General features: G+C 41.6%; 1 protein-coding gene across 6 annotated transcripts in view; it reads right to left on the bottom strand.

Annotated features, from left to right (window-relative positions):
- SNX25 (sorting nexin 25) overlaps window positions 1–22,964 on the bottom strand; it is an 88,970-nt gene that overhangs the window by 28,183 nt on the left and 37,823 nt on the right. For all 6 annotated transcript variants that reach the window (XR_013998151.1, XR_013998152.1, XM_081128272.1 and 3 more), the window contains exons 5-6: window positions 21,832–22,018; window positions 6,901–6,971 (exon numbers count right to left, since the gene is read on the bottom strand). Coding sequence is in view for 4 of the 6 variants with exons in the window: in XM_081128272.1 (XP_080984398.1) it covers window positions 6,901–6,971; window positions 21,832–22,018 (258 nt within the window). In the remaining 2 variants the exon portion in view is untranslated. The remainder of the gene's footprint in view (window positions 1–6,900; window positions 6,972–21,831; window positions 22,019–22,964) is intronic.

Here is a 22,964-nt window from a genome sequence, read left to right as displayed (position 1 = left end):
AATTCTGTTTATTTTTGCCTCAGAAAGTTAATGCGACGTTCAGGGCTAAATGGATAACATGGGTCTCATGCAGCCCATGTGTCTGCTGTGCAAGAATCCTTTTAAATCCAGTGATGCAGATGAATACGTGTCTTTGTGACCTGAAAACCCACTTAGCCAAGAAATATTCAAGTCAAGAAAAGTAGACAAGTGGGTACATGACAATCAGTGTGGCCTGGCTCAAGCCAGATTCATATGGCTGTTTCCCTGCAGGGCCTTAGGTAACACGGTTCAGTGTTAAAAAACGGTTAATCACACAACAGTGAATCTAGCTTAAAAAAGAAGGCCAAGATGACACACAGTGGCAGGTGAAACTGGATGGCAGTGCTCTTTAAATTGGTGCCAACGTGAACACACAAGTGATACAATATTCTAAAGGAATGAATTATAAATGTTGACTGTCTTCCCTCCTAGATCGTCTAGATCCTGTTGAGGTCAAAGCAAAAAGAAATGGATTCATTTGGGTTCATTTGCTGCAAAGGACATTTGGATTAAATGTTAAGTGAACCCTTTTGGCTATAAAGACCTCACAGCAGACCTATGAACAACATCATAGAGGTACCTGTTGCCATAACCTTCTGCCCATGATGCAGTTCTTAAGCAAATGGAGAGCTTGAAGTAAAAACACCAGGGCACAACTGATAGGTACTATTTCTAATGAGGCAAAGGAGAGAGAAGTAACTTAAAGTGCAAACCAGCGACTCCAGAAATAGCACAAGTATAAGTGAATTAAAGGATGCCCCCCCTATTTTTCAGGTATTAAAAAACACCAATGGCAGAATATTTCTCTTTTCTCCTAACACCTATCAAATTCCAAGGCATATCCTAACAACAGCACCTCCGCAGGTTGGTTGAGGAACTCAGTGGCTAACACAGCAGGATTTCTCAACCTTAGCACTACTGACATTTGGGCTGGATAACTCTTTGTAGTAGGGGCCGTGCTGTGTACCTTAAGATGTTTAGCAGCATCCCTGGCCTGTACCACTAGGTGCCAGTAGCATCCCTTCTCCCAGATGTGACAACCAAAAATATCTCCAGACATTATCAAATGTCCCCTGATCCCTGGGGGGGGGGCACAAAATTGTGCCCTCCACCCCACTGAAAAGCACTAACATGAAGGCACAACCTCTGTTGTGTTGAAGGCCACACACTTGTCCCTTCCCCCACTCCCCAGCATGTGTTTCTCCTTCCCAGGATGTAGGGTCTTCTCATATCCCCAAGCAATCAATAAGGAATTAGGGTAGATTCTCACTAGAGGATCCCCAACTCCTCGACCTGTATCCACGCTGACAGACCAACAAGCCTCTGAATATTTCTTAAACATGCAAACAGAAATTTAATACCTCCCCCCCCCCCCCCTTGAGAGGAGGGCTCAAGAGCAGGTGTGTATTTACTTAGGTACCAGTAAAGTTTCCAGATGAGAAATGGTGCTTGACTTCTTGACGGCAGTTCTCAGTAGGTACTAATCACCACAAACATCAAAGGTAACCTGGAAATCACTTCAAAGGTGCCCAGGAACTAAAAAAAGATTTCCCTTACATCTCAAAGTGAGGCTGGTAGGTTCTTTTTTTTTTTTTTTTTTTTTAAGAACAAAGGGGATTCTCTTACCACACCAAACACTTGAAATTTCCTAAAGTGTCACTCCACTTCAGTAGAAAGCATATTTGAGGACTAAGGAGAAAGCATAGCAGGAGCTGATGGTGGACTACTCAGATTATAATGGGGACCACAGAGAGCTCGCAGGCCATGCACAGCTGGTCAGGGTGCCTACAGCACAGCTTCTATTTCCTTCCTTCAAATGTATCCAGCACTGCCTTTGGTTTAAGGTCCTCCAACATGTTTGCAATACACTTTTAAAGTAATAATGTCATATCAATTAAACCTACACATTAATTTACCATTCTTAGAAAGAATGAACAGATGGAAGATCGTGAGACTATTTTGGAGCCCTGCTCCCAAATGAGAACGAGTTGAACAGATATGACATACATGCTTAGAACACAGATCTGGCCCACATAATTTGTAAATTTTGAGCATGGCTCTCATAACATCTGCCTCTGTGAATCAGCAGTATAGTGGGAAGAGTCCAGGACTAGAAACCAGGAGACCTGGGTTCAAGTTCCAGATCTGTGTGTAGACTAACTGGTAATTCTAGTCACGCAGGATGACAGTGTTGAACATCTCTGGATCTGAGCTTTATCTGTATAAATGCAGGTGTTAAAATATATGATGACTAAAGTTTTCTTGGGGGACAGAGTTGGCAGTAGAGTTATCTATCAAATTATGAGACTATAAAGAGTTTAACAGAAGTGCTCTGAGCCCTGAGTACCTCAGGGGGAGAATGGAGGGGGCAAAGCAGGAGAGTGAAGGAACAGCAGGTGCTGGAAGCCGTAGTACTCACAGTGTGAGGGTTAGATGGGGAGAAAAGCTGGCGAGAGCCCCTGTAGCAATAGCAGGGAACCAGCCTAGGGTGTTTTATAAGTTTAGGTCATTCATAAGTTAGAAACTGATGCTGGCCGGGTGGCTCAGTTGGTTGGAGCCAAGGTTGTGGGTTTGCTCCCCTGTCAGGGCAATGCAAGAATCAACCAATGAATGCATAAGTGGGTGGAACAACAAGTAGATGTTTCTCTCTCTCCCTCTCTCTCTAAAATCAATAAATAAAAACTTTTAAAAAATAAATAGATTAGGAAACTGTTTATATTGAATTATTTCAATGACAGAAATTCAGATCACATCAAAGCATTAGAAAGGACCTTAAGACAATTAGCACCCTTGTTTCAGGCAAGGACACATTTAAATCCCAAATCAGACAAAGAAGCTACATACTATCTTCATTAAAATAATTCCTAATGGAAATCATTATGGTTCTTATTAGTGAGTAACTATGCATGTGTATAAAATTATATACACGCAAGTTCTTCTACAGTTCTAGACAGTTGATTCCAACACTGTTTACTTATACCCTGAAGAAAAGAGGGTGCAAAATCTCCCCAAAGCCTCCCAACCTATACTCTGAGTGTGGACTTCCAAGTGTATGGCAGTTTCTAGCATACTCAAATTTGCATCGTGTCCTTTGCTATAGTCAGCTAAATGAATATTACTCTGAATCACCTTAACTATTCCTGATAACATTTCAGGATTCTGAAGAGCAGGAAATAAAGCTTTAAAGGGAGCTGAAATACTGGGCTTACATCAAACTGCAGGGAAAATTTAGCATATGTCCCATTATTACTGGAATTCCTACACTTGGTTTAGTTCATTCAGGTGACTATAAGCAAACACCACAGACTGGACGGCTATAAACAACGGAAGTTTATTCTCGCAGTCTGGAGGCTGATTAGGGTGCCAAGTGTGCTCAGCTTCTGGTGCAGGCCTCCAGGGAGCAGTTGCAAATGGCCACCTTCTTGCTGTGTCCTCAACATGGTAGAAGGAGTTAGGGGTCTCTCTAGAGATTCTTTTATTATAACAGCACTAATCCCATCCACGAGGGCTCCACCTCATGACTTAAGTACCTCCCAGAGGCTTCACCTCCTAATACCATCAGTTTGGATGTTAGAATTTAACACATGAACTTTGGGAAGACACAAACATTCAGACCACAGCAGCCAGTTACCTTAACAGATCATTTCTCAACAACTCTGGTTGTTGTAATTATAAATAAAAAGTTGAAGAGAAGGACTGGTGGTGGAAACTGGTGTAGAGAGAACAGAGTTGAGATATACTCAGGAGGTCAATCTGTGTGACGACAATGGACTAGCGATAGTACATGACAGAAGGAATGAGCAAGGATGAGCCCTAGGTTTCTGACTTATATGGATGGATGGTGATGCCATTCATGGAGACAAGAAACCACAGGAAATGACAAGTTACATGGACTCTGATTTGGATCTTCTCACTTAGCAGTACAGAGTGAGCTGGTGACTTCCTCAAGGTTTCAGAGGGGCACAATCAGGTCATTTCTCCCAACCTGTTATATGGCATTTTTTCTTTAAGTCCTCAAAGTATCTTCACAGTTGCATAGCATTTATTAATCATCAATGGTTATGATTGAAAACTTATCAGAGACATCTTTAATGCAGCAACAAAACAATATTTATAGCATCTATACACCTCATTTGTAAGTAAAGTTCCCATCTCTAGGTTGAAACCCAAATATTTTCAGGATCTTCCATCTGTTCATTCTTTTTTTAAACTTCAGTTTCCCACTCACAGAGAATGTGGAAATAAGAAAAAACAACACTGGAAATGACACTGCTTATAACAGCACACACAGCCTGGTGGTCACACTGAGATACGAATGGTCACAGCCTGATCTTCCAGGTTTCAGGAAAGCAGTGCAGATAGGTGGGGCTTGTGGCAAGAGGTTAACATTCAGACTGAGGCTTTTTCCTGATGATATTTTCACTGTCTCTAAAATGCAAAGATCTTCAAAAACAACTCAACAATTACATTTTGGGGAGCCTTTTAATGCTAAAAACCAACTTTCCTTAATTACTTCTATAGGGGGAAAAACATATTTATCTGGAAATAAAGATCAATTTGAGAAAGAATGAGGTATAGCAGCTATCTGGACCAGTTTACAGAGTAACCTTTTGACAGTCACACATCAAAACTCCAAAAATCACAGAGAAATGGGAACTGCTTCCTGCAATACTCAATGTATCACTAAATATTCAATTGAAAGAAAAATGACAGTGGGGAATGCTAAACTTGATCTTCCGTCTTTATAAAAAGTATGTACACAAATTTTAACAACTCAATGATTTAACACTGAAATCACCTACATATGAGCTTCAACAGTGAGGCAGCAGATGGTATGAATTAGGGAAGTCACGTCACCGCATTAATACACTGCTCTCCTCTGATAATGGGGACACAGCATCAGCTCTGCAAAGATACTGGACTCGGAGACAGCAGAAATGGAAGATCAATGACTCTTATTCTATGCTGGTGACTTCCAAATACTTTTCTTCAGGGTTGCTCTCTCTCCACAGCATGACTCACAGCTTAGAAAAGCCAAAAAGGCACTTTCCCTTCCTCCTGCCGTCGCAAATCCAGTGGCCCAAGACCAGCGAGCCTTCTTACCCCTGAACCAGCCCCCCACCTTCCCTGACTCTCAGTGTCTTCACTGAGAAACCCTTTATGATCCTCTAGAGCACTCAATCCAGGCTGAAAAACAGAGTCCTAGAGAAATAAAAGGACTTGTCCAGGTTTCACTAGAAAGCTAGGAGGGAAGCTCATGTGAACCAAGGTCTCTATATCCTGTGCTAACAACACCTTTTCCTCTACATCCTACATTTCATCTCACCAGCCTGAAGCGATTGGGCAGAACAGAAACAGCAGCAGACTAGAGGTTACTATCTCAGGCTGATTTACTTAACTTCTCTAGGGAGTCACTTTGCCCAGCCAGAGTGGCTCAGTGGTTTAGCATCGACCTAGGATCCAGGATATCATAGTTCAATTCCAGGTCAGGGCACATGCCCAGGCTGTGGGCTCAATCCCCAGTGGGGGGCATGCAGGAGGCAGCTGATCAATGACTCTCTCATCATCATTGATGTTTCTCTCTCTCTCTCCCTCTCCCTTCCTCTCTCTGAAATCAATAAAGACATATTTAAAAAAAATAGAGGGCCACTTCCTCATCTGTGAAATCAGCACTGTAAAGCTCCATTATGATTCTTCCCCACATCAGTCACCGAGGAGGCTATTTTCCTTCATAATCTTCTTTATCAAGCCTCTCACTACCACTGTCCAGGTCCCAGACTGAAGTGCCTCACTCTAGACACCCTCCTGGTTCAGGGACTCCATGAACGCAGAGTTTGGTTGTTCATACTGCATCATACCCACCTTGCCAGTGTTGGGCAAACATTTCTGAATGAACACATTTGCACAATCTTCCTTACTGGGCTGAGATGAAGAATTAGTGCCTCTCCACAGTCTAGACCTTCCATTTCCTTTCCCACACAGCACTCACCTTCTGTCAGTGACTTGGAGAGACATGGAAAAGTCCCCAGCCCAAGCTTCCCTTAGCTTACGTGCACTGATCAGAAACCGGAGTGCATGCCTCAAGGGTCTGGCCGCGCTTCCTTGTTCTCAGTGCTCTGCTCTGTGACAGGGACCTGGGCAGGCCTGGACACTTCTGGGGAAAGTCCAGCTGACAAGGTGGCAGTGTCTGCTGCCCCTCAGCTACCAAGCAAATCTGCTCTGCACTCTAGGCAGTAAAGTGTCCTTCAACCTCAAGTATGAGACAGGGAATAAGCCAGCACCAGGCAAACTAAAGGGGACTGAGAGCCATCGTCACACCCTCCTTATTTCTCAGGACCATGCCTGGGTACCGAGCTCTTCATGTCACGTGAAACAAACAGGAATAACAACATAAAGCCCATTTCTTCACAAATCTCCAGGCGTGGAAGGAGGGCAGAAGGCATTCACATTCCAATGCTGAGCTAAAGGAGAGGGTTCGATGAATTATGAAACGGCAACTCACTGGAGTCATTTAAATGACGACCAAGGTAATGTTTCAAGATAGAAATATTAATAAATATTAAGTTTTACTATGTGAGAAAAATCATGAAGTCATGTTTAGTTTAAAAATAGAACAAAAGCACCATAATTTTAATCTCTTGAGAATTATGACTATAGATGAATAAAGTTTATAAAGGAACACGGAAATTCAAACAAAGGTTTCTGTTAGGATTAAATTATATTTACTTTTGCGAGTGCTGTTATACTATTATTGCAATAAATTAAAATATTTTAATGAAAGCAGAAGGCTGCTCCTACTTGCCAGCACGCTGACAGGAGAGAACAGACCAGGGCTAGCCCTGCAGACTGTGTAACTGAAGAAAACAAACTGGGTCTTACCCTTCTGCCTCTTCAGCTGGGGAAAGCTGCTAATTGTAGTTGCCTGGATTATTTCCACTACAATTTGATACCTAGTTTTAAAAAAGAGAGAGAAAGAAAGGTTGAATAGGAAGAAAATACTGTTCTTAGAGATCCTTTTAGACTGTGTCCATACGAATCCTGCCCACGGTCACATATCACCAAAACCATCCTGGGGGACTGAGCACCTACACCAGACCGGGCGCTGTGCGACAAGCCAGTGGTCTCTGAGGCCCTAAAGTGAGAATAACAAACTTGCTCCCCTGTTCAGCTCCCTGTAGACAGAACTTTGAGGTATGTTCAACTTCTCGCTCTCTCCTCTCCCCCACTGGTAGCCAGAGCTACTGACTACCTCCTGAATCTACACTGTCCAGTAAGGCGGCCGTGAGCCACGTGGCTACATAAATTAATTAAACCAAACATTTAGTTCCTTGGTTGTGTTAGCCACATCTCAAGTGCTCCATAGCCACAGGCAGCTCATGGACCCTATTGGACAGTACATATGACCATTTCCACCACTGAAGAAAGTTCTATTGGCCAATGTTGTCCTATATACCTCTCAAAGCCGTCCTCTCCCTCCAGTCCCACTGTCACTGCTCTGTGACTGCCCTCATTACTTTTCACTTGGAAGAGCATTTCAGACCAACAGAACAGAGTGCCTGCAGTGGGACCATGGTATCAGTAGCTTCTGCACCCCAGGTAAATCTAGTGCGCAGAGAAAGTTGACACCACCAGGTATATGTATGTGTAACTAAGAACACCTTTGAATCAGGACAAATGAAAGTTTACATTTTAAGTGCTGACCCCAACCCCCGAGTTTTGGCTCTTTTGAGCATTTCCAGTGGGCTTTCTGAACTCAAGTTCTTCAAGGCTGTTGTGTGGTTACTAAGTATCGCCCTGAACAAGCTCATTTATACCAAATGTCTCTTAGTCCCTGATTAGAATGACTAAAGAATCTGCCCTAATAAAGCTATTTAACATTAATTGTAACTCCGGACACAAACAGCATTCTAAGATTTAATTTACATTTGGCTAGCTTTATACATTCTTTTGCTTTTCAACTAAAACCTAGATGAGACTCATGAATTCATCATAGTTACAGCTCCTAATGGACTCCTCACAAACTCCCATCTTTTACCTCCTTCACCTGTGCAGTGTAAGTACCATACCTGCCTCACGGCCTGGAGCAGGCCGCCAGGAGCGTTGTCCCACGCCACCTGGAGGCTGTGGCGGACAGTGGCGTTTGCCAACCGCTTCCTCTTCTCACTGACTGCACCAGTTTTACCAGGAAGCGCCACGCGCCTTGCTACCAACGCTAACCTTCCCCCGAGCAGCTAGAAAAGGCCACCCGATGCCCTTCTGACCTAGGAGAGGAGCAGAGGGTGCTGGGTGGGGATCCTGGAAAGCCTTCCACGGGGGCAGACCCCACAGGAAAGCGCCTTTCCGTCTTCTGTCCACGCCCTTTCCCATTTTCCTGCGTGAAGCAAGGGTGGAAGCGGATGAAGGCACTGCGACCACGAGGGTGAAAGCCACAGGCTAAGATGGACATAAGGTAGGAGAAGTTTAGGTCTCTGATGACACCAATGAGCCATCACAACAGCCTCACACTGCCCATCCCAGGACATTTCGTTATACGAGGAAAGTAAATCCCTAACTTGCTTAAGTCACTTGTACGTCAACTTGTCTCATGGCCAAATGCCATCCCAGCTGGTAGAGCGCGCTCTGAAGAGGTCACACACAGAGGAGACATCTCTAGGCTGCATACACACTCAGGCCGTGTCCCCCAAATGGAAGCCTCGCTAGGACATGAGTGACCGATAAAGTTTTCTGATGGTACTGCCTTTCCTCCAAATAATGATAAAGCACAAAAATGGCTCATTGCGTGGCTTTTCCTGTGCCTTACTAGACGGATAGGAAACAGTTTAGGAGAAGCACCCATAAGCGTGCACCCGCCAAAGTCTAGCACTCCCTACCCAAGTCTCCAGTTTCACCCTGGACTACCATTCCCTCTCTAATGTGACAATGACCTCTTATCCAACCCGACTTCTTTCCCTCCTCGACATAAACCTGTACTTCAGCCAGGACAGTTTCTATACAGCCCTCCTAAAGCTACAGTCACTTTCCAGGCTTCTGCTCATGCACTTTCCTTCTGGAGACAATCTCCCTACTTGTCCACCTAAGTAGATCTTATACATATTCCTCCTTCCCTCCAATCTTCCCCAATCCCCAGTTCACATTAACATTTCTCTTCTCTGAAATCCTAACTTAACTCTGCTCTGTGATAGTACCTACTTAGCTGTTATTTTATATTGCTGATTTAAAATAGTGCTGTGAATGAAGAAAACGGTGTGTCTAGTTCTTTCCACTTCGAGGCCTAACACTTCTTTAAAAAATGGTAACACATCTGAGCCTAAAACAGAAACATGGCTTTGTCTGTAATAAAGATACGCTACCTCTTTTCTCTCCAACTTCATCATGAGCGTCTCTGAAAACAGGGATTGTGACTTGTAATCTCTAGCATGGTACTGAACTATGGCGGGTACTCAGTCAATCCTAGTGAGCACTGTGGACTAAAAGTCTGTGTTTCTTCCAAATTTATATGTTGAATCCTAATCTCCAATGTAATGATATTTGGAGGTGAGACCTCTGGGAGACAATTAGGTCATGAAGGTGGTGTCCTCATGAGATGATTGTCCTTTTATAAAAGACCCCAGAGAGCTCTCTTCCAACCAAGTGAGACTACAGTGAGAAGACAGCCATCTATAAATCAGAAAGTGGGCCCTCATCAGACACCCAATCTGCCGGCCTCTTGATATTAAATTTCCCAGCCTCCAAAACTGTGAGAAATAAATGTCTGTTGCTTAAGCAGTCTAAACTGACTAAAACAATGAGCTACATTAATACGCATTAACATCTGTAACATTTAACAGGTACAAATAATATTCTGAACAATCCGTTCTTTTGATATTCTAAGTGACTCATGCTCTGGAACAAACGAGTTGATGGTACTGAAAAAACTAACACACATCATCTGAATAAAGAGTTAATTTTTTTTAATGAACCCATAAGATTATAGTGTAATACCAGCTCACATTTACAGGTACCTGGTTTAGGTACTTTAATTTATATAATCTCATTTAACTCTCATAATAAGGAGCTATAATTATCCTGGCATTACAGAGGGGGAAGGCTGAGTTCAGGTGGACTAAGAAGCCTACACTTCTCTTAAGTATTGGGGCCAAAAGTACAACCTAGGGCTGCCTGACTCTAAAGCTCATGTTCTTAACCATTTTCCTGCTACCCTAAAATCCAACATAGGTTAACGTTTATCTTGTCTAAGGTCTTTCGAAGCATATACGCATGGCCAGTGCCAGATAACCTTTCCACCCTTGCTGCCTTCTGTATCCCTCTTGGATACCATTTTCCTGCCAAACCAGACAACATGCAATACCCCCAAAACACTCCAGCTATTTCCCGACTCCCAGCCTCTGCTCTGTTTCTTCTCTCTCTTGCACGCAATCCCTCCCCTTATCTGTTGAAATCCTATTTGTCCTTAAACACTCAGTTCATGGCCATTCCTCTCTGAAGCTTCTTAGATTCCTCTCTTCTACAGGATGAAATATTTGCTCCTACCCACACTTCTTTAGCTCTTTACACTTTACTTCTGGCCTTAATATCTTGCTTCAGATTTAACTATTTATACCCACATGGGTCTCCTATGCTGGACTATTAGTACCTTGATGGCACGGGAAAGAAGCCCAAGATCCACAACCAATTTGTCTTTATATACACAGGACCCTCCTCACACAGTGCTTTGCACATAGTAGGCATTTGAACACGGTTAATGCATTTGTAGAATTCACTTTCACTTGATACCAAAAGGCAAAGTAGGAAATGAGTGACTTTCTCATTCTCAACAAAGCCACATAAACTAATGCATCCAAGGGCAGGCTAGTCTTGATGGCTCCTAGTCCTCTGGGGAGCTTTGCAGGGACACCTCTCACTCACTGGGCTTTCTTTCTCCAGAGGTGGACATGGCCTTCCTGGGGCCGAGTTTGGTTCAAGAATTAGGAGGAATGACGTTTGCAAACATTCTCTGGATCAGAAGTGCAGAGATTGTTAGTGTATGGTTTCCCGAAGTGATAGTGTAAACTCCAGTATTTAGAGAAAGCAGCATAAAAAGAATTCGGCTCTTTTCAACTCTATGAAGATCCTACCTACAGTACCCCTTTGTCCCAGAGACAAAGGGGGAAAAAAGTCACACAAAGATCACTGCCACCTGTCCCTCTGAGTCTCAACCTCACCTCTCTGGATTTACACACTTAACTAAATGAATAAAGATTTAGAGCAGGTGAGCAGGTGTGTATTTATGAACTCTTCCCATTAACCTTAAGCTCACCTGAAATGCTACACAGTCCTTCAAAATAATCACCTTAGAAATCTACAGACGTATTGTCCCTCTACTGTCAACTGTTCAGAACAGCTGTGGAATTCTATTAGAACTGGTTTCAAAATTATTTACAAGCCAAATTAAAAGAATAGTCTCTTCATTTCATTAGGCACAACTTACACAGATTTTTTTTTTTATATTACTTTAAAGCCATCATGGGCATACACATGCTGGAATGTCCTAGCAGCGCCAAAGGCTGGACAAATCCTAGTCTTGGGTGTACAGTATGGTAAGTGGTTTAAAATACTATTTTTATATTAAAATTAGCAGGGATATATTATAGATTAGAATAACACCACACATATACACGTGTTTAAGACAAAATTGAAAACTTAAAAATAATGTTTTCAGAGTTGCCACAGGCTACTTGTACTAGTCTAGAGATGATGTTTTCATTAGAGGGACTTCAGTTAAAGGGGCTGAGAAGAAACGAAGCTAAGCTGAAGCTGTTTCCCAACTTAGGAAGTGTCTCAGAGTAGTTAAGAGTGCAAGCTCTGGCACCAGACGGCCTGTGTTCAAGTCCTGCTCTCAACACTTACTGTGTCACCCTAGGAGAAAAGTTCCACTTTAAAACTCTAGAGTCCTCATCTGTAAGAAGAAGACTAACAGCATTTTCCCTGATAGGGTTGATAAGAAGATGAAATGCGACACCTTTAAAATATCTGGGATAGTGCCTGCCCCACAGTCAGAGTTCAATAAATGTTAACTATTGCTGTTGTTTCTTAACCTGCTACTGACTCTTTAGATGTGCACTATTTAGGGATATGGCGCGTGTGTGTTAAATATATATAAAAACATTGTAAGTAGCCTTACTTTTTTCCTGACTATAAGAGCACATCCGCCTAATCAATCTAAGACCACCAGAGCCACTGAAGTTACACAAAATCAGGTTTATTGACCCACTGCACTGAGCAAGAAGAACCATGGGGCATCTCTCAAACAAAGGCAAAGACAGTGAGTGTAGGATTCTGGGAAAGGACAGACTGTGCACAGAGGTCACTTTCAGGTGGGTCCAGGGTCCCACTGCCCTGGAAACTACAGTTAAGGTAGACATGGAATGTTGAGCCCAGAAACCCCTTATCTGCATCTCGACTTAGGGGTGACGAATGAGGCTGCTTCTTTGTGTCAAAGTGACTGAAATCCTCCAGGCACAAGCAGGATGTGTCATTCTTGCAGATAGAATTTCAAAGAGCAAAGTTTTTAATAGTCTATGTAAGATTTTAGAGGGCAGTTTCTCAGCGAATAAGAAAGCAGTAGTCACTCAAAGAAAATTATTCTGACATTTACAGCTGTTGAGTGTACCTGGAAGAGAGATTGTTTCCTGTTAGACTTTGTAGCTGCTTTAGTGTCTGCTACCCCAGCCAGATAAATGGATGGACAGACTATACTTTCCCAGACTGAGCCAATTTTTACTTTCTCTAAAGAACATGTGTTCACTAAAGAAAACTGGAAAATACACAAAGCACGATATTCAAAGTTAATCACAACATTTGGTATATCTTTATAATAATTTTTCTAGGCAAATATGATATTTTGTTGTTTTATAAGACTGGATTTATGCTGTAAATACTGCCTTAGAGCCTTTTTAACTTATTAATTTACGGTTACTACCTTCCAACATTAGTAAATATTCTGACGCAAGCCCATTGTTACATGCAATCCATTATATACCTGCGCCAATTTTTTTTCTTTTACCCAGCCCTTGTTGTTAGGCACTTTGGTTATTTCAAGCTTTTCTCTATTTTAAATAAGACTGCAAGAAACATTCTCAGAGAAATCTTTCCACACATTCATGATTGTTTCCTTCAGCTAAGTTATTATAATAACTATCAAAAACAATGCATATTTTGTGACCTGTTTTTCATATTCTAAAACTGACAAAAAGGTTATAATTCTCCTCCCAGCAGCACACGAGGTTGTCTGTTTTCCTCCACCCGCCAACACTGGGTGCCACCAAATGTCTAATCTTCAGCAAGATTATGAACAAAGCAAAGTGTCTCGGTTTGCTTTTGTCTGAGTACTGCTGAGGATAACAAGATTCTGAGCTACCTTCTCAGGAGGTATGTCTCATGGTATACAGGGCCAGGGAGCAGCAGTACCATTAGGGCCAATACTTTGAGTCAAGACTCGGAGGAGTAAGAGACCCTTTCTGCCACAGGGGAGTTCACACCTGTTTTCCACTTTTCTATGTGCAGAAGGGAGCTGATTCTACACAAGACTGAGGCGTGCTTCCGAACCTTTCCCCACTGTGGCACACACAGCAAATGATAACACTATCTGAACAGAACACTGGACCAGTCATCCTAGGCCCTTCCCAGCCACCTCGAGGGCTGAGGAAACCTTCTTCTCCACACATCTATACACTGTATTTCAGCCACACCAGTTAGAAAGTTCTGGGCCAGAGCAGCCTGACGTGTCCTGAACTTATGTAAACACACACACAATTCATGTTTTTATATATATATATATATACAGAAAATAATCTGGAAATGCATACACCAAGTATTGACAGTTTTTATCTGCTTGCCATAAGTGATTGCTATTTTCTTAATCTTGTTTATGTCATTTAATCTTCCTAAAATAACAGTGTTACCATATATTCATTTTCTAGTTTATAGGAATTACATGTTACAGAAGTAACCAAAGCTTTGTCCAAAGCCCCTGGCTAGCTGGTGCTCTTTAGTTAACCTCGAGAAAGCCAAAATTTTCCTCTCTGCTATCTGTACCATTTTTACTAGTGTTCTTCATCTCTTGATGTCAGCTATTAACACTTACAGACTTTTGTACAGCACCAGTGCTGTATTCTCAATTCTTACATGAAGCATTTTCACTCAGAAAGTGCTTCATGTTGCCCAGCTGCCTAGTTGTATGTCCTAATAACTTTCTTATACATTGTGAGTGAAGTTTTTCTGAAATAAGATTTACTGTGTTGCCTCATCTCTTCTATGAACCCTATTTGAGTCAGGACCTGAGAATTTACAGCCTTTTACTGACCAGTTATTTTTTCAGCTCTTATTGGAAGGCTAGCATGTCCTGAGAACTGTGCTAATGCATTACATGAATGCTCTCATTTAATTATCCCAACCACTCTATGAAATAGGAACTATTGCCTCCATTCCACAGTTAAACTGAGGCTCAGGGTTTACATGACTAGCCCAAGGTCATGCAGCTTGCAAGCAGCAAAGCAAAAACAAACCAGGTCTGTGAAACGCAGGTCTGTCTGACTCTGGATTTGAGTTAAAAAACCCATAGTCACAGTCCAGGTCTACTTTAGAGGTTTGACTGATCACTATGGTTTGACATCTTGTATTGTCAACCCTCATCTACCTCTAGAAGAACTGCATTTGTCTCATGTAGGGTCATCAACAGACAGAGCATGTGTGGCTGCTACTCAGTGCAGTGCTGCAGCCAGCTCATGAGACTGGCTGTTAAATGTTCAGGAATGAAACCTACCATTATGCAAACTTACAATTAAATTATATCTTTTAAAATGTAAGAGTACTCAAAACTCATACATTTCCTAATAACTGTACGTATTCATTTTATTTTCTATGTTCACGATTGCTTACACCTATTGTATCAGTAAGGCGGAAACACTATATACATGTAAAAGGTGTGCTGCTGTGCATCTCTCCCCACCTCCACACTCGGTGAAGTCAGGCCAGTGGCTGTAAACTGGCCACAGCTGGAATGTTAACACCACAGAAATCAGCAAATGCTACGAGTCAGGGTTTCTCACCCCTGCAAACAAAAGCCAGTTTTTAAAATCACCAGCACACCACTCTATTGCTCCTCACGCCTCTTCTTTAGCAGGCCTTGTGAGTCATAAAGCCTTTTCTGTGGGGCAAGGACTTAGCACCACAGTTTTTAGTGGTTTTTTTTTAAAGAAAAAAGCATTACCCACCCAGCCCATTCACCCCAGTTCTTGATGTTTCATCCTAAGTATAAGAAGTTCCATCCGTGGTCTTTCTCCACCTCTCACTCACTCCTCTCCTCTCTCCCTAGAGAAGGAAGAGGTTTTTAATCTGGTCACAGAGGAAGAACTGGGCATGTGAAACACAGCCCTCTGTTCTCCTTCCTCTTAAAAGCATGTGTTCTCTGCCTCCAAGGCCAGCCAGCAAGTGGACGCTGCACCTGCCAGGAGACGAGAGTGTGGGTGTTGGAGGGGAAGAAGCAGGGAAGGGGCTTATTCTGCTCCAGCACCACCTACTCTGGCCAAGCACTGCTAGGCGGGGAAATGTCTAATTCTGAGACTCAGTTTTAGAGAGTACACTGCTTACATACATGGACCACACTGTCCATGATGCATCAGTAATGGGAGTGACCCTTTGGGCTTCATTTGTCTTACTCCTCGGGCATAGATGGCCCAGACCCCAGGATGGAGAGAGGAGCACAGAATAAATCCCTCAATTTCAGAGCAATCTGAGCTTCTTTATGCCCAAATTCCCTTCTTATATCAGATTTTACATTGCTGCCAATATTGAATTATCCCGGCTCCTAAATGAAAGCAATCGGTGTTCTCCAATATGTCTGAGTCCCACCTCTGCATTCTTTGCTACTTTCAGATACCAACAGAGGGAATTATATTCTGAAGTCAACAAACTTTTACTTTTCATAAAAGCAACATCTTTTAGAACATTTTTCATAGGAAGCCTCGCATTTTAATGATTTTTTTGACTAAATTTATATTCGTTATTATAAAAACTTGCCAAGCTTCCCTTTGTTCTCCCCGCTGATCTTCTCTCCCGCCCGCCCACACTAACCTTTTCCCCGATGCTTGTATGTGTTGACTGATTTCTGAAACCTGCATCAGTCAGTCCTCAGCCATGTGCAATTTTTTTCTTTCGTGTTCCTCTATAAAGTAATCCTATTTTACTGCTCATGATTCACAATCTAGTTTCAGAATCACTGTTCAGAACACTGAACATTCAAATAACTTAAATTCTTTTACACAGAAGCATGCCAATTTTCAGAATTTTAATATTGTTAATATATTACCTTCATGTGCAAATGCACCTAAACTAATTTGAAGATGAAAATCTATCCCCTTAATATCTAAAGGAAAAATATTTAGCCAACTCCCTGAGTAGTCCACCTCACTGTGAGTTACGATCGCTGAAGTCAATCCAGTCATCATGCCCACTGCTCTTGCTTTATCCCAGCAAAACACAAAACACCACAACGATCTCAGTATGTACTAGGTAAAAGGTCTGCTTCTCTTCTCCGAGCCAAATAACCCTTAATCTCATTAATTTTAAATCTTTCATTCATTATTAGACTGTCCTCTACTATTTTCAGATTTTCCATGTTGCTCTTTGAGGGGTCAGAAATAAACACATCCACAACTAAAAAATCTAATAAGAGACTAGACTAGCAGTAAATGAAATTATGGCAGCCACGGGTTCCTCTGATTGTATTACGACTTGCTTCTCTGGCAGATCTACCACCATCTTAGACTCTGGCACTTCCTGGCAGTGTTTTTCTCATGCAAGAATATTGCTGGAAAGACTCAAAGACAGTGCAGAATTATCACCACACCTGTGGGAAAGCCCACAAGCTGGGTTTGTGTGTCACTGCTGTTTTCTACCCACCTGGCTAGCAAGTTACTCAGCTTTACATGTGGGATCTGAAGTCAGGCAGACCTGAGTTCAAGTCCAGCCTCTGTTACTTACTAGCTATGAGATCCAGGACAAGGCACTTTACTGTCTTCAACCACACAATGAGAAAAATATAGCTAATACACCTGGCTGTTAGAATGACAGTGATGATTATAAAGACCCTGACATTGTGCCTAATACATACGAGATATTCAACAGATGGTAGTTTAAAAACAAAGAACGTTTCCCCCTTCTTGAGCATTTACTTGGCATCTCTTCAACCTTAGCGAATGTCCAGTCCAGGAAAGGAATGTTTTCCTCGAGCCTTTGTGAGAGGTAGTGCTGTCCTGCTCCACTGCAGCTACGCACATGTAGGACTGTCAAAATGGCTATTTGCCTATTTCAAACCTATCCTTTTTTCTTCCTTACTAATAGAGTCCTCCTGTTTTAACTGAGCCTGAGGTTGCCCAGAATAAGACTACCTATTATATCACAATTGTTCTGATCAATAAAATATGAGCAGAAATGTCACAGGGAGGCTTCCAGAAACCTTGGGTTAAGCACATCTCAGGAAGGCCTTTGTTTATTACGATAACATGGTAGAAGGAGGTATCCTGATTAATGATTATTCCCATGAGAGTTATCATATATCTCAAATAGCGATAAACAGCTTTCAAAGAATTAAAATATAACAAATTCTATGACAAAACCTCTAGCCAAAGCTTCAGATTGGTAGCGTATGTGAGAGTATTCCAATTAAAAGAGATTCTCAATACTAGTTGTACGGTATAATCACCCAGGTTCCACTCCAACCAGTTAAATAAAAATTTGCCCATTTCATGCAGGAGCAAATATTTTTCATTAGAGCACGTTTCACAAATATGCTGCAGAATTACATGGCTCAGGCTGCATTCCCAGGCAGCAATCGGCCCACTCCTTTTCAAGAGGTTCTCATGAGGGCAGAACCTTTCATTTCCTTGTTTAATGTTTACTCTGACTCCAGCTTTATGTTCAAAACAAAGGACACACAGTTCTTCCTCCAGGAGGATTGCAATTGTCGAGTTTCACTAATGGATGCACCTCGCTCTGAGCTCTGCTTTGTCTTCCCCAACTGTGGTCAGCGTCCCACTGCCTCCATGGAGAATGGGAAGTCTATTCAGCTTGCTCTTTACTGTCCTGCATCAAGGTGACATTCCGATTTTTGGCTCCTGTTTTATTAACATAATTGATCACTGCTCCTACTAGAAGACCCTGGAAAATTCCAAATATTATACCAATCCACTCACCACATCCTCGCTTTGACTTCCTGGATGCCAGAAAAGAAAAAGGGAGTAGCTAAGGAAAGTGAGATATCCTACTGTAATTTTTTTAAAGCCTGGGTGATTTTGATACACAACTAGGGTAAAAAAAAATACTCATTTAGTATATTTTAAGGAAGCATTTCTAGCTCTATAATCCTACTGTGAAAGCATCTCATGGCAACTCAGAAAAACAAACACCGCAGAACTTCAAATACTACCTTCAAGGTTTGTTTCTTTGTTTTTAATTCATTCCAGCCGAGTAGAATTAAATGACTTTTTTCCCTTTGGAAAATATGCATCTCTCAAATGCGTGTAAAACAAAAGTGGACAGTTTCAACTGCTTAGTCTAAATAAGACACATCCCCTGCCTTAGGCAGCCAATCCTAAGATTTCATGAAGAGCAATTTGAAGACTGGGGCCGAGAACACTAATAAAGTCAGACAGCGGTGAGAGTCAGACTCTCATTTTATCAGAAACAACGCAGTGGTTCAGACAACAATGGAAGAAAGCAGTTCCATCAGTGCCAGGCAGCTGATAAAGCTCCTTGATGTAGGCTTTAGACAGGAGTCTGATAAAAAGTGATTTTGCCTGTCAATAACTATAAGCAGACCTGACCTTGGACTAAAGAGCAATTTTTCTATCAGATAAACAATAAGTAGCCAAGTAAGAGGATACTTTATGTACCACCATCTACTTTTTTGAGCAAAGTGATCAATCTCTGCCATTGCAGAGGTGTTCCTGGTGGCCTCTCTAGTTTCAGCTGTGCAAGAAGCAGAGAAGAAAGGTTAGCCCTTGGGTCTGTCCCTAAGATGCAGTGACTAGGGACAACAGCCCCATGGATAAAAGATATACCAGTGCCACAGCACAGAACTGCCTGACATTCTATTCTACGGCAAAGTCCCAGGAATTGCCTCACTGTCATAGGTCCAGGGGAAGCTGCCTTGGGATAATGCTGGATGTGCAAAAGTAATCAGAAGGAAGCTCTGCATGTGTATATCCATCACCGAGAAAAATGCCTCTTACAGTCTTTTTCTGCAAAGGCTCTTTGCCAAGCTTGCTGAGGGAGCCATAAGTCTTCAGGATTACCATGATCCCATAGCTGATATTGCCAAACACATACAGCTCTTTCCAGAAGTCTACATTCCTTGTTCTAAGAGAATTCTGCAGCCCTTCTGGAGGAAGTTATCGACTTATGTCCCAAGATTTACATGAGGAATTGCAAGTTTATAAAGAGATGGAGATCAGAAGAATAGGTCACTCCAGTTGAACTCAGTCATTACACCAACTTCATTAAATCCAAAATGTATTCTTTTTGTTTCTAATAGAGCAGGCACTTTCCAAGTCTGAAGTGCTCCAACTGTCCTCCCTTTGACTCTAAAAACTCTGTTGGAAGCACAAAGTCTCACAGTAAGGTGGAAGGCACAGAGAATTCAACATATGAAACAGAAACAGTGCACAACAGCAATGCCTTGTCCTGCTGTCTGCCCTCCTTTACTCCTTGCTGGAGGCAGGCATAGAGTGGGGGGAGCTGGGGGTCAAGAAAGGTTAGGAATCTGCAATATTTTACTTTACTCTTATTTACAAGGTGGGGCAAAAGTAGGTTTACAGTTAGTTGTTCATATGGAAAATAATACAATAATTAATCAATAATACAAGAATACACTTTGTGTTTCGTGTACTCACAACCATAAACCTACTTTTGCCCCACACTGTATTTATCAACAGTCACTGATAATGCTACTGAAGATGCTCAATGATTACTCAAAGGGCATTCTTTAAAGTACAAACAACCCAAGTTTTCCATCAACTGATAAATGGATAAATAAAATAGGGCATATTCACACAATGGAGTACCATTCAGCCAACTACAGGAATAAAGTACTGATCTATGCTGCAACATGGATGAACCTTGAAAACATTATGCTGAGTGAAATAAGTGCCAGTAACAACAGGCCACATGTCAGATGACTTGATTTACATGAAATGTCCAGAACAGGCAAATCCATAGAGATAGGAGGTAGAGCACTGGTTGTTAAGAGCTGAGGAGAAGACAGGAGTGGGAGTGACTGCTAATGGGCACAGGTTTCTTCTCAGGGTGATGAAAATATTCTGGAATTACTGGTGACGGTTGCACAGCCTTTGAATGTACTAAAACCCACTGAACTGTATACTTTACAATGATGAATTTTATGGTATGTGAATTATCTCAGTATCTGAAAAAGTCACTCTTTGGTTCAGCATTTCTCCTGCCCTGTAAGTCTCCCAGTCCTCAGAGGGCTGCTTTCCCAGGACTCCCAGTGTGCTATCCTTCAATGCTGCCCTATTTTGAGATCAAGGGGAAGTGATGTTAGAGAAAGACCTAGTGCTCATGCTGTTTTTGCTTCATCATGTATTAGAGGGAAAGGGGAACATGTAAAATCAGAATTTCTTGTGTAATCCTTGGCCACGGAGATTGACGTGATCCACAAGGCGCCTATGGAGACACGTTGTCCAAGCATCCTGGGGTAGGAGAGACCATGATTTTGTTTTTCAAAGGGCAATTCTTGCTGAGCTACTTCTTTACCTACTAGGTGATGAACTGTCAACATTAAGCTATTTGCAGCATTTCTAGTCCTGGGCCTTTGGCTACTATATTTTGAAGAAGATAAGCCACTGATTCTTATCAAGATTCATTTATAATATGAAGAACTGTCCTCATATACAAAATGAGAGATGATGCTAGAGTACCAATAGTTCACTGCTCAAAATAATTAGTTCTAATTTTTTTTTAAGTTTTTTCGCAACTTTTTGTAACAATGTTGAACCTAGTTCAGAGGCAAATAAGACAAGTATAAAATCCTCAAATAGTCCAAAAATCCAATTTCAGCCAAGATTTTACTTTTCCATCAATGATTTACCAAAATTACTTATCAGAAGCAAAATGACACACCAGAGCTTCCTTCCTTCCCCATGTATCATCATCTGGGGACACTAAGCACAGGGTAACTACCAAGACAGAAGCCTAGAAAGTCCACAAACTACACACTATATAATCACACTGTACATACTTACTGTAAAAAGATAAATCAAAAACACACACACTCGCCCCTAAAATATCTCAAGTACGATTAAGTGAGGTTGAACTTTTCTATAAAAGAGACTCCTGGGGTACATCTCAAATGTATTTTCTCAAAACACTTAGTCAAGAATCCCTTATTCCCAAACCTGGGCCTCTACGTTTTCTAAGAAAAATGAAAATCAATACAATGCTCTGCGATGTAACTGTATAAACACCTCCTCCCCTTCCAACGCCTTCCTAAGGTAAGCATCAGAGCGGCGGAGCAGACACTCCCTCCAACTAAGCAGCTCTCAGTCTACTATAACCTAACTGTCTGAAGAACATTATACTTTGACAAATCTAATTCCACAGCTAAGGAGAAGCAGGGTAAATCTGGTTATCCCCTAAGTGGTGAGATTTACAGACTTCCTTTGTTTCTGCTTCCCGGCAAACACGTTTCTCTTTACCTAGCGAGGCAGAGGATGATAATTAGCAGCTGTTATCATGCTCTAATTGAAGACCAAGTACCTTAGTTGCTTCAAGAACTCAACATCGGAGTTGCTGTTAATGAGCTTGATGAACTCTTCATAGGAGGGAGCATAGGTGTAGGCTCTCTTGTGACGTTCGTTCATGTGTTCTCTGCGCTCCAGCTGGGCGAGCAGCATCTGGTTAATGTAATCTGGATTACTAAGCAACGCCACAGCTGGCTTCAAGACTGTGGGAAGAAGAAGGCACAGCTGAAAAAGGGAGGAGTTGTCTTTATATCAGAAACTTGAAGCTACACTTGGGAAGTATTTTTAAACTACCCAAGTGGGAAACATACAAACATACCCAATGCACAGCTGCTTATCCCAAATTGCTAAGAAAGCTATCAAAATTAAGTACATTGATTTCTTTCTTTTATTTCTTTATAAGACTCAATGTTTTGTCTGCCAAAAGATGAAAGTCAACATTCTCCCAACTGCTGAAAGTGGACCTCAGGGAGGAAGTTGTTAAAAAGTCACTGACACCATTACAAATTCATTCATTAACTTTAGGTTCAAAGGTTCCCTTTCTCTCTGAAGTTGATTTTATCAGCTAATGGGCACCACTGGCTAATCCTGAAATAATAAATGAGACAGTCAATCAATGCATATTAAATGCAACACTATTTATTTGAAATTCTGAGATAGAAAATATTTTGCTTAGGTTCTATCTTCTTTCATTTTTCTTATCCTGGCTAAGCATTTCCCTAGATATACTTTTTTCTAGTAACCACATCATATTGGTACAGTTCCTTTTTTTATTTACTCCAAGTTCATGATATAACATATAGGCACTATCAGTGAATCTTGTAGCAAAGGTATTTTAAAGTAAATGCATACTGGAGTTTGACTACAGATACTCTTTCATTAATGATATATTGTTGGCCTAGATAATTCAAAAGCTACCCCAAATGGTTGCTTCCCTATGGAGAGCATAGGGTTGGTTATCCTATGTCAAAATAAACAACAAAATGGACTCTGCATTTGGTAATGTTATATAAAAATCTGTTTGTCACATATGGCCAAATGATGCACTCTCTAAGTGACATTTAAACGTAAATTTTGAAAATATGTTAATTCTCATATTTCTAGTATGCAGGTCCACACAGGTGTCCTACAAAGTGTTATCAATCACAG

The sequence above is a fragment of the Miniopterus schreibersii genome (assembly GCF_964146895.1).
Source record: "Miniopterus schreibersii genome assembly, chromosome: 2".
Taxonomy (NCBI): Eukaryota; Metazoa; Chordata; class Mammalia; order Chiroptera; family Miniopteridae; genus Miniopterus; species Miniopterus schreibersii.
This window is presented reverse-complemented; position numbering and strand designations above follow the sequence as displayed.